The following is a 12155-nucleotide window of genomic DNA, read 5'->3' as shown; positions in this document are numbered from 1 at the left end:
GATTGAATACCATTTAAAGGATTCATATTGTGCTTAGGCTTTTTTGTTCAGAAGAGGTGAACCTCCTGTTGTGAGATTACTAGGGAGGAAGTTAGCAATAGCTAGAAAATTGCTGCCATGAAAATTACTGCATTTTATTTCTGTGCAATCTTGCTCCTCCTCTTCTGTAAGCTAGTTGTCACCAGGGCAAATAAGGCAATGCATTATTTGTTGGAACTACTAAGTATTTTGATCTCTATGTGGAAGAATTTTTCAGAATTTAAAATTTTGCTATAATTTACCGGAATAAGCCTGTACTATGCTGCATTGTAAATGGTTGCTTTACATTAGATAATAATGCTGCAGAGTATTTATTCAAACAGAACTATGTTTGTTCCTCTTGAGGTAATAAAATCTTACTGAATTTTTATTGTAGATAGGCAGCTTTTGTTTTAGATTGTGGCCTGTGTCGCTAGAAATCTAATGATAATTTTCTGTCAACTGTTCTGTCAGTTTTTAGTGTATGAACATAAAATATCTTATTTCTCCTCCTTTTTCTTCCCCTGTCCTTACTTCTCTCTGAACTTTGCTTTTAGGCCTAGAATACCATTTTTGAAAATAAAATACCGTTGCATTATTTTTTTATTAGAAGCATTTCTGTTTTAGTAGAACTTCCTGGCTTTTAGAAATACTGAAGCATGAAGCTTTTCTACGTAGTCTCATGCCAGTGTTGACCCACATGGATTAAAATAGACTGTTTTAATCTTTTACCAAATTTGGAATTAGAATTAGAATATCTGCCCACTGGGAGTTTGTAAATTATTCTAGTTTATAGAATGACAGGTTTATATAAATAATTGCAGTGATTCCCACTGCGTGTTTTAAATTAAAATCTACTTTTTTTGAGTGTTAGGAATCATGAAAGTGCAGAAAAGCTTAACTTTTTTCAAAAAATATTTTTTTCAAGTGTCTTGTAATGTATTTTCTTATACACTTTCCCAGCTGTGTTGCATATTTATTCAGAAATAATATTTTTATACTGATCAACTTGCAAGCAGGATCATGCTGTATATGAAATTTTTGCACAGCTTTTTTTTTAATGTAATTATTTTAAACAAAATTTCTAAATTAAGATCTCCTGTAATAGGATTGTACGTTAGAGTCATTGCATTAGGTTATATCAGGTTTTGGTAACTGGTTGTGAGAATAAGGTCATGCATTCTTGCAGAGAATTTTTCGATGGCTGTGTAGGTTCTTTGAGCAGCAGTTCTTCTAAAAACGATGAAAAATTGAAGTTAGACAAATGGGTTTAATTAAGTTGGCTATATATAAAATGTGAATTTTTTTCCATGTAGATAAAGACACAGTAAATAAAATGAGAGATCTGCGCATGAAAGCTGAAGATTATGAAGTGGTGAAGGTGATCGGTAGAGGGGCATTTGGGGAGGTTCAGTTGGTAAGTTGAGCTTCTAGTTGTACATTTGAATGTATTCTGTAGTATTTGCTCATGCATCTGTTTCTCAGTTCATGCATCTGTTTCTCAGTGTAGTGTTCAGAAGATGCAGTCTTAAATATTAAAGCCTTTGGCTCAGTGAAATTTTATTCCTTTACAATTTATGGAAATGTTTTTGAAAATGTCCTATTTCAGTCCTGTCCAATTGCACAAGTACTTGTTTTGCATTGAAGTCTTCTCTCTTAAAATGGAATGTGTATTACTCATAATCAAGAAAATTAGCCTTTACCACTGTTTACATGGACACTTGAAGAAGTCTTAAGGGCTAGAAGAGTTTCTGCCAGTTCAGGGACTACACCAGATTTTTGTGGACATAGTTCTCACAGATGAGAGATGTGTGTTGTTTGTGATAGGTTAGCAGCCAGGCTTGTTAATCCTGCTTTATTTAACCGAGTGCTGGTGGGAGAAACTGGAGATACAGCAGCAAGTATACACATCTGCTAATGAACTCTGGAAAATGCTTATAGTTTTAACTTTATGGTATTTAACATCACTAACTGCCAATATTTGTCCTTTTAAAGGCACATACATGCAGATTAATGTGACTCTTATGCCTATGGACTTCTGAGTTGAAAAGTTCTAGCAAGTATTTTAAAAGTAGTGCATTGTCAGATGTAATTATTTTGTGGATGTACAGTATAGAATCCTTTATAGTAATGTGAAGAGTCTTATAAAGGCTGTTAAATGGTAAAGTGGGAAAAGTAATGTTTTCAGTGATGTTCTTCATATGTTAATATGGCAAACTAATATGTTCCGTGTGTCACATTTGTCTTCACAGGTAAGGCATAAATCCTCAAGGAGAGTGTATGCTATGAAACTTCTGAGCAAATTTGAGATGATAAAAAGATCTGATTCTGCATTCTTCTGGGAAGAAAGGGATATTATGGCTTTTGCTAATAGTCCCTGGGTTGTTCAGGTAAAGTGATACTACTTTTAAACTATTGGCATTATAGAATAGTTTGGTTGTGACACTGCATGACCTGGAATTACATGTTTTGAAGTCTCTTTTGTTTTTTTGGTCTGGTAGGGCATACATGACTAAGATAATAGCAATTTTTTATAGCAATGCTATACAAAAGAGCAAGTATAACACTTGCTTCAAACTGTATTTTTTCACATTTACATGATAAACTATTCTCTTTATTATTAAAACTCTTTGCCAGATATATTTTGGTGCATCTGCTCTGGAGTAGTTTTTTGAATCATCCAGCATACCAGTAAGCATACCAGAAAGACATACTTAAGACAGAGCTTCTGTAAATTCTGATTTCTGTGTGCATCTTTGCAAATTATGCCTGCTCTGGTTATTTTTTCCCCATTTCAGTGTTCTCACTGACAGTTTCTTGGGAGGCACTGCTGCCTTTGAAGTTCTAAGGAACATGCCTGAACCAATCATCGAGCATTGTGTGTGCACATGTCATCTTGTTAATTTAAACTGTTCTTACCCTTAAGCATGTAAATTCTTCTGTTAGCTTGGAATTACACAAACTCATTCAAGATTTACCCAAGTCAAATGGGTAACTGCTTTACTATCTGTCTGGGTGTGATTGTGCAGAATAAAACTTAGGAATTTCATCCAGTTTTAAGTTAAGAAAAATCTGCTTGCACTACTCATGTTGAACAGAGGGCTGGCAACTTTAAAGGAAATATTTTTATTGTTTAAAGTTTAGGCTCATTTTCTATATAATAAATAAATGTTGATAATAGAAAAAGAAACACTTACTGATAATACAAGTAGAATTGGGCAGATGTTTGCAACAGAGTAATTTTAATTTTGTCTTTGTATATGGGTCCACTAACATCCCAGTGAGAAAGAAAAAGCATTTGTCTAAGTGTAATGAGCTTTCTTTAAAATGATCTCAAAATTCATTGTAGCAAATTCACTAATCATAATTTGTAACCAGAACTCTACTTTCTCCAGGGTAATGTAAGGAGATGGAGGATCTGGCTCTAGAGGTTAACTTCTTTTTAGAAGGTTTGCTGAATGATACAGAGTTGCTGCAGTTATTAGCAATTCTGTTACTTTGGAAATCAGCTTGCACAGAAATGCCTTTGATTTGCCAACAAGCAAAGAACATAACTGGCTTATTTTTTGTTTTTGCTTTTTTGCAGTTATTTTACGCATTCCAAGATGACCGTTACCTTTACATGGTGATGGAATACATGCCTGGTGGGGACCTTGTGAATTTAATGAGTAACTACGATGTTCCAGAGAAATGGGCAAGATTTTATACTGCTGAAGTTGTACTTGCATTAGATGCAATTCATTCAATGGGTTTTATACACAGGTGAGAAAGAAAAAGATATTATATAGGGTTGTTTATTTCCTGATGCTGCCAGAATTACTTCAGTTTAGGCAGTTTTAAAATTCAAGATACTACTTTTTTATTGTTATTCTATAATTATTCCATCTTAGAAATTGAAAAGTTTTTGCCATCAGAAACTGTAAGTCTGAGGTGATATAGTCAAAGTAAAGGTTTTCAGGGGGCTGATGTTCCTCAGTTTGGGGAGCAATAAAATTGTTCCATTTTACCAAGAGGTAACAAGAACAAAAATGGTGTGAGCATTCTTTTCTTTTGATTAGAAAAAGCTGTTTAGGGAATTTGATCACAGTAGTATCCACTGTTAGGAATTAATTCTCTGCTAGGCGTTTGAAGCCTCAATGACCCATTAAACAAGAATCTGTGAACAATGTGAGGAAAATCTCCCAGCCATATGTTTTCTTGTGAAGGGCAAAATGGAAAATTGAGACGCAGAGCAAAGAGCAAAGGGACTCGGATTAATTTCATATTATGTACTTGCCCTAAAGTGAAATGTAATCTTTTCTTTGATAGGTTGAGAAGTTTTCTTTTTGATATTTGAACTTGTATCTGTTTCTAGCTTTTAATTGTATTAACTGGGAGCAGAAGAATAAATTTTTCAACAGAAAATACAGGAAGAATTTGAGTAGTGTGTAGTACACACTATAGTATATACATTTTCAGTTTGTAATTTGTTCACAAGATCAGTGTTAACATGTAAGCTTTTGCAAAAAAGGCTAACACAAAGCAAAATAAACTACTAATCCATTGCTTGAGTAGGATCTAGAGCATCATTAATTATGTAGCTATGCTGCATCTAATGGGTAAATTATCTGGCTGAATGAACCATTTGTACGTGTGTATTGCAAGCTTTAGAAAGCAGACATTAGAAGATGCCAGCAGCACAGAGAGGTTTTTTTCATGAAAATTTAGATTATTTTGACACCAGGAGATTTTTTTTTAAGTTTGTTTTCCCCTGTAGTTAATCTGTTCAACTCTGATGAATGAAAAGGAACTTATGAAAATATGGGCCTACTGCTTAATGGGTCAGGGGCTGAGTGACAAAGGACATGGGAATGGCTGAGGCTGCTGCCTTTGCCCAGCCTTCATTGATAAGGTCTGCTTTCAGGCCTCTTGGGTCTTGTGCCCAGTGGCAGAGCTTGGGAGAGGAAAGCATTGCTCTGCAGAGGAAGATCAAGCTGAGTCCCAGTTGTGCAAACTGGATATGCACATGTCCAGGGCACACGGTGGGACATGCCATGGGTGGTGAGGGAGCTGCCAAGTAGCATTGTGATACTGCTCTCTGTCACCTTGGAAGGTGTGTGGGAATTAGGAGATTCCAGATGACTGGAAGGAAACAAATGGCACAGTTGTCTCACCCCAAGAAGGGCTGGGGGGAGGGAGAGGAGCTGAAGGCTAGGCAGCCTAAGGGCAGTTGGATTAAATTGTCAGGAAACCGTTTTTGAGCGTGCGGATGGAGAGGTGATGGTGAGCAGCCTGCATGGATTTATTAAGGGTAATACATGCCTTCCCAAAGCAATTACCTTCTGTGTTGAGATGATGGGCTTCACTGATGAGGCAGAGTGTTTGTCTTGACTTCAGCAAGGTTGTAGATATAGCTGGGTTAGAAAGGTGCAGTTTGAACAGATAGAACTGTCTAGATACTCCTTGAGTAGATTGTGCTGTCCAGCAGCAGTCAGCTACCAGCAGTTCCCCAGGGGTTTGGTGCCAGGATCAGCACTGTCTCTGTTCACAACATGAACAGTGTTCAGGAGGACAGAAAGCAGGACTTTATAAAAAAAGTGGACCAGGCTTGAAGTTGCATGGTGAAAAGATGAAAGGCAGTGGATGACACAAGTTGCAGCAGGGTAATACCTAGCTATTCATTAGGAGTTGTTTCTTCTACTATGAGGGAGGTCAAACATTATAAGAGAAAGGTTATGGATTCTTCATCCTCCAAAAAGAAAACTTGCCTGGATTTGACCCTGAGTAACGTAATGTAACTTTGAAGTCCAATCTGACTTTGCAGCTCTAATTTGATCAGGCAGGTAACTGAGAGTCTTACAAAAATTCCTTCCAACCAAAATTATTCTGTGAATGTACTGGTACATTTGCACTACATTTCATCTGACAGTTATGGCCAGAGTTCTCCTTTGAGGTCTCTGAAATATACTTTCTCCTGAAATTTGTAATTGTTTCTTACTGCGGTTCTGCTTCAGTATGTTCTATGACATCAGTATGCTGCACTTTACCAGTTACTTCATGAAAATTCTAAAGTGGAAGTACTTGGAGAGTGATATAAGTTAATATTCCTCTTCAGTCATGGGAAGATATTTGTTCACAATAATAGAATTTTGAAAATGACATTCAGTTGTTCCCTTGAAATAGAAGTGGTACAGGAAAGAATCTGTGTTTTCAATGACTGTTTGACATAATCAGTGAGGAACTTGAAGTTCAAAACTAGTGTCCAGATCTATTAAATTTGATGAGTGAAGTGTTCTAATTTTTAAAAATGTTGTTGTTCAGCAGTCTCTGTTGGTCGTGATACTTAGAGAAAGCAAAAAAAAGTGGAGGCAATAGTGATGTTTTAATGTTGCTGTTTCTCCATAAAATGTTGCACCTGAAAATCAGTTAACTTCCATTGTTTTCATAAGTTAAATCTAATAAATTGAATGATTACTTTTAAAAATACATATTTTTCTTTCAGAGATGTGAAGCCTGATAATATGCTGCTAGATAAAGCTGGTCATTTAAAATTAGCAGATTTTGGTACTTGTATGAAGATGAACAAGGTAAACATATGTTTGTAATTAGACTTTTCTGTTTGTGAAAGGAAAACATACTTAAAAGTGAAAAGAAAAGATACTGAAAAGTTTTAAGCTAGATGAGAAGGGCGTACTCTGTTCCCTTATTGTTCTTCATGGCCTAGTGAAAGGAACTAGATGATCTTTAAGGTCCCTTCCAACCCAAATCATTCTATGATTCTGTAATTCATGCATCTTATTCAGTGGCAATGTAAAGTGCAGAAATGATTCTTCAAGTACTGTTTTTTAGAGAAGAGTTTTTCTGAAGTTTTCTTCTTTTCTGAAGTCAAGCCTTTGATTGTCTCTAGATGCTCAGGGTTATTTCTTTAAGTATTTTGGTATGAAAAAGTAAAGCAAAGAAATGAGATGATTTTTATGTAATGTGCCAGAAATTAAAGAATCAAAACTGACATGCCAGTTGCTTAATGCCAGTTTTACTTATTAGCCATTGCTGACATAGCATGAGGACAAATCTGAGAGAAACAGATGTCATAGAATTACTTATTTTTAAAAATGCATTCTGAGGTCATTAAAGAAAAAAAGTTCAACAACAGTACTCGTGACCTGTGTAGCACTGTTCCCTACACAAAACTGCCTGTTTTGTCTCAGCCTGCATGTATATTTGAGGAAAACATCTTTGGAAATCTGAAATATGTGGTACATAGTAGAGTTGGTGTAATATGTACAATATATTTTCATCATATTTCAGGAGATTTGAATAAATTACTGTACTTAGCTGCTGAATAAAAGGCACCAATGAAAACCAAGTGCAGGCTATGTGTAAAAATCCTAGTAGTCTTGAGCCTAGTCTTGGTTCCTCTAGTCTTCTGAAAGTGAAAGGTTATTCTCTAGAAGAAAAACTGCTTAGCACAGGAGCTTAATTTAGGATTTGCTGCATATGCCGCACTAAATTAATATTTATTTTACTTGCTTATGCAAGTATTTTTATGCAAGTTTTTCCACTGATCCATTTCTAGGAATGGCATGGGATTATTTCAGAAGTGCCTGAATGGCAGTGGAAAAACGATGTGTGGTTACACCTTCAGCATTCTGGATGACAGCTCCAGTGTGACTGATCTCAGTTCTGCGAGCACTTTCTCAGGGGTGTGAGGAACATCAAACGTTCTTCTCATCTGTTACCTGTTTTGAAGCCTCTCTACATAAATTTTCAAAGACTTATCTACCTTTAGTCTTCCTAGCATTCAGTATCTTGTGTCAGAGGCCAAAAACTTGCAGTTCAGCTGTTCCTGTTATTAAAATCCCTGATGTTGACCCATTTATGCTAACAGAGGAGCTTTCACTGTTTACAGTACATTCTGTCATCAAATGACACATTTATACTGGCATTAGTGGCTGTGTGGTGTGTGCAGGGCCTAGATGCAATTCTGATTACTTCTTGGATACTAACAGGTTTTTCAAGCAACCTCCATTGTGTTTGACAGATATAGTGCTTTGTTCTAGCTTTAGCAGCTTAGACTTCAAAAATATATTTAAAAAAAATTTTAAAAAGAATGTTTGTTGACAGAATTTTATGTGGATCTGTTGATGTTGCTTAGGCTGCATAAGCTCATGGAACTTACTGGCGATTTTGGAACTTACATTTGGGCCTGGCTGTTTTCCCCTGTTTTGTAGGAAGGAATGGTACGATGTGACACGGCTGTGGGAACACCAGACTACATCTCTCCTGAAGTACTGAAGTCCCAGGGAGGGGATGGTTACTATGGGCGGGAATGTGACTGGTGGTCAGTTGGAGTCTTCTTGTATGAGATGCTTGTAGGTGAGTAGTAAGATCATCAGAATTGACTGCACTACTTAACTAGACTCCCATGTTAAAATCACTCTTGTTTTTAACATTACAACTCTTCTGGCATGGGCCGTGGTTTACAGAAAATATTTTAGAAAAATTCTGGCAGAGTTCTCAAACATTTGTTCTTGCCTTTTGTTCACTTGGTTACATACATTGTTGTATGTGTAATTCAGATATTGCAAATCAAGTCTACAGTAATTTTGATCTGCTTTTTAATGTTTGTGGTTCTGCTTTTTCAGGTGATACACCTTTTTATGCAGATTCTTTGGTTGGAACGTACAGTAAGATTATGAACCATAAGAACTCCCTTACTTTCCCTGATGACAGTGACATTTCTAAAGAGGCAAAAAACCTCATTTGTGCCTTTTTAACTGATAGGTAAGGTTTATATTTTATTCATAATGAAAATAAGCCTTCATTAAGAGTATTTCTTGTCATGTCAATAAAAAAAAGTATTTGCTTTGTGTGCATTTTTAAACTGCTCAGGAGAAGTGAAGTTCTTAGTGCCTGAGCATGAGTGCACTGTAACAACTTGGCAATTGCCTGAGCTGTCCATGATGGTGGAAACAGAAACAGCAGAGCTTCTTATAGACAAAAGTTAAAACCAGGCTATGTCTGAAATGTAGCTACTCTGCTCATATAGAGATCTTCTTATGAAAACATTAGAGTTATATGTACATTTTACTGTACCTTGAGAGGTATTTTATTGTCTCTGTTGTTAGATTATGCTTTAAAATGAGTCTTTCCTTCAGAATAATTTATGGAATCTCATGTGTTTAACCAAAACACTCTTCAACAGGGAAGTGAGGCTAGGACGAAATGGTGTAGAAGAAATTAAACGTCACCTTTTCTTCAAAAATGATCAATGGGCTTGGGAAACACTCAGAGACAGTAAGTATAGTGCTTTTCAGAAATAATGGTCTGGTTTACCTATGTATCATGTTAGCAGAAAGACTGGTGTATTTTGTTTAAAGGAGTTTAAAGTTTTGTTTACTCTGTACCAAGCAGAATTTTCTTAGTGACTTGAGTGATGTACTGATTATTATCATACTATTTTGCATTTTTTCTAGCTGTAGCACCAGTTGTGCCTGACTTAAGTAGTGACATTGACACTAGTAATTTTGATGATCTGGAAGAAGACAAAGGAGAGGAAGAAACATTTCCCATACCAAAAGCATTTGTGGGCAACCAGCTTCCTTTTGTAGGATTTACCTACTACAGCAACCGTCGGTATGTGTGCAGAAAGCAAATTAATGCTGTATTCTTTGTTGGCGCTGTTTCTGACTCTTACCCACCAATATCTAGGTTTAAATCTATTCAGATACTTACTAATCATTCAGAATACTAAAAATTACATTCTTTTAATACTTTAACAATGATAAAGTAGTGCTAGACATCATTACCTTAAAATATTCCATTGTATTGTTGAGTGTCCTCTTCTGCATTGAGAAGATGCTGCAGAAGTGATGCTGCAGAAGCTAAGCAAGAAAATCCACTGTTGCCACTACCAGGCAGAGGTGCCTGCAGAGCACTGAATTGTGTATAGAGTCATGAATCAAGGTTTGAAAGTCCATTTGTTTTACTGCATATTACTGTCCCTGAGCTGAATATGAAGTTTCCATACTTTCCATCAGTGTTTCAGTGTGTAGTAAATTAAACCTTGGCTTACTAGAAATATTTCCTACTTGCCTGCTTTCTGCTTCATAATTTATCTCTTTTTTAAGTACACGTCCACTGACAGAGTGAGATTGTGATGCTTTATGGCTTTCACTATTGCTTAAAAGACTTTAAAGTTACATCAGTTAAAACTGTATTAAGGCTTTCAACAGTCATTATTATTGTAAGCCCTATGGATAGCTACATCTACATTCAAAAATCTCGATAACTTTTTAATGCTTGGAAAGCTGCTTTTAATTGTGGTGTCAGTCAGGCTTAAAATGGGCTAAAACTTCTAGTTGAACTGTCAGATAGAGACTGTTAGTTTTAATAGCATTTCTGAATAGGAAAATCTTAAAGGAAATAAATCTGGTTTTCATCCTTGCATAGAAGAGGAAGCACTTTTCCCAACCTGTGGTGAAATTCTTTCCATCTCTGCAAAGAGTTGGATTTGTTGTTACTTTTTGCCACGGTAAGGTGTAGAAGGACTTGTAGGCTTTCCATACACTTTGGGTGAGTTCAGCAGCTCAAGAGTTTCACCTATTGTTCTCACTTTAGTCTGTAACTTTGAAAAGTTTCCATTTTTGCCTTGCAGGAATATTTTGGAATATATTGTCAAGAAGTAGCATATTAGGAGCATGTTAATAACAGAATTTCTTCCTTCCCTTTTGGGGGACCGTATCAGGAATTTAGAGAGCTAAGTGGCTGTGTTCTTGCTGTCATTGAAGAGTTCTGCTGCTCTCTGCTACTATTGTGACTTTGTAGGCCTACTAGAACTATGATGCTGGCCTAGAACTGACTTTGGTCCTGTAATATTCTGCTGGTGTGATTGTCTTGAAAAATCTGAAATGACTATTCATGCTTGCTAAACCTGTAATCCTAACTTTTGTTTTCTTTTTGTACTGGAAATAGTTCATGCATTAAAAGAAAAATAAGTCTGTATCTGGACATGTTAACACAGATTTTGGAATACCAGCTGAGAACGCTTTGTAGCCCTATCTGGCTTGTGAGTTCTCCTCTAGATTTGATAGAGCTGGTGCTGTGCCTAAGTATCACATTCTTACTGCTCAGCAACCCTGGTGTGTAAAATAGGGGAGCCTCTTGTACTCCAAACAGCAGGCTTGTTTCCATAGGAAACTGTTTCATTTCCACTTTGTCATTTGATTGTCTGAAAGCCAGATTGATGTTTAATTTCACCATGGTTTGGAGATGCCTTTGATTTTACTCTCCTTGATCTTTTGGAGAGGTATTTTTATATCTGGAAACATCCACGTGAAACAAAAAGGATGTGTCCATCTTTCTCAGTTCATGTGTTGGAGTGTTATTTCTCACGTAATCTGATGCACTTAATAGATGCTTTATGTCTCTTTAGATCAGTTATCAGGCCAAGAATATCACATCAAATACCAAAGGAATTTGAAAACAGTAATTTGTATTTATTTACCTAACTCTTCAGAATCATTGCAACTAGAAATTTATGGTATTTTTAGAAAACATTTACATAAAATAAGAACAGTGGCTTCAGGGCAAACTTTTTGTGTGTAGAGCTCTTAGTAACTTTGTTGAAAGTTACACAATCTCTGCAGACTTTGCTTCATTACTGCTACTTGCTGCATAAGTGCCTGAGTAAATATTTATGGGATAGAAGCCAATGAGAGTGTTGTAACTAAGGAAAGCAAAGATTTTTTTTAATGGTTATTAAAAAAAAGAAAAGTGGTTGTATTGTATTTGGCAGAAATCCTTTTTTTCTGGAGGCCTTCTATTGCAGCTTTGTACTTTAACCTTTCAATAAATTGAATTTTTCAATTAAATGTGCTTAAATCTGATTATGTTGCTATTTGATTATCCACATTTTGGAGCAATAAATCTGGGAGTTATATTTTAGGATGTCTGTATTATCTTAATCTTTTTTAAACTTACTTTTAAACAACTCTTCAAATATAACTTTAAAAATGTTTTTGCAGGTATTTAGGTGTCCCTGCAGAAAATTCCAATGACAACAGAACAGGCTCCAGTGTGGACAAAAGTGTGGTATGTCTTCATCTTTATTGTATCCCAATAAAGAGTCTGCTGCATATATAAATAATGTACTGCAT

The 12155-nt window shown here is 35.9% G+C and overlaps 1 protein-coding gene across 1 annotated transcript in view; it reads left to right on the top strand.

The window, feature by feature from the left end:
* The window catches only part of ROCK1 (Rho associated coiled-coil containing protein kinase 1), an 82628-nt gene that overhangs the window by 33747 nt on the left and 36726 nt on the right, over nucleotides 1-12155 (top strand). The window contains exons 3-11 of the mRNA XM_030965161.1: nucleotides 1335-1435; nucleotides 2271-2408; nucleotides 3605-3780; nucleotides 6500-6584; nucleotides 8229-8373; nucleotides 8643-8781; nucleotides 9203-9294; nucleotides 9474-9633; nucleotides 12024-12090. Of these exons, the coding sequence (XP_030821021.1) occupies nucleotides 1335-1435; nucleotides 2271-2408; nucleotides 3605-3780; nucleotides 6500-6584; nucleotides 8229-8373; nucleotides 8643-8781; nucleotides 9203-9294; nucleotides 9474-9633; nucleotides 12024-12090 (1103 nt within the window). The remainder of the gene's footprint in view (nucleotides 1-1334; nucleotides 1436-2270; nucleotides 2409-3604; nucleotides 3781-6499; nucleotides 6585-8228; nucleotides 8374-8642; nucleotides 8782-9202; nucleotides 9295-9473; nucleotides 9634-12023; nucleotides 12091-12155) is intronic.

This window comes from Camarhynchus parvulus, chromosome 2, assembly GCF_901933205.1.
Source record: "Camarhynchus parvulus chromosome 2, STF_HiC, whole genome shotgun sequence".
NCBI classification, from domain to species: Eukaryota; Metazoa; Chordata; class Aves; order Passeriformes; family Thraupidae; genus Camarhynchus; species Camarhynchus parvulus.
This window is presented reverse-complemented; position numbering and strand designations above follow the sequence as displayed.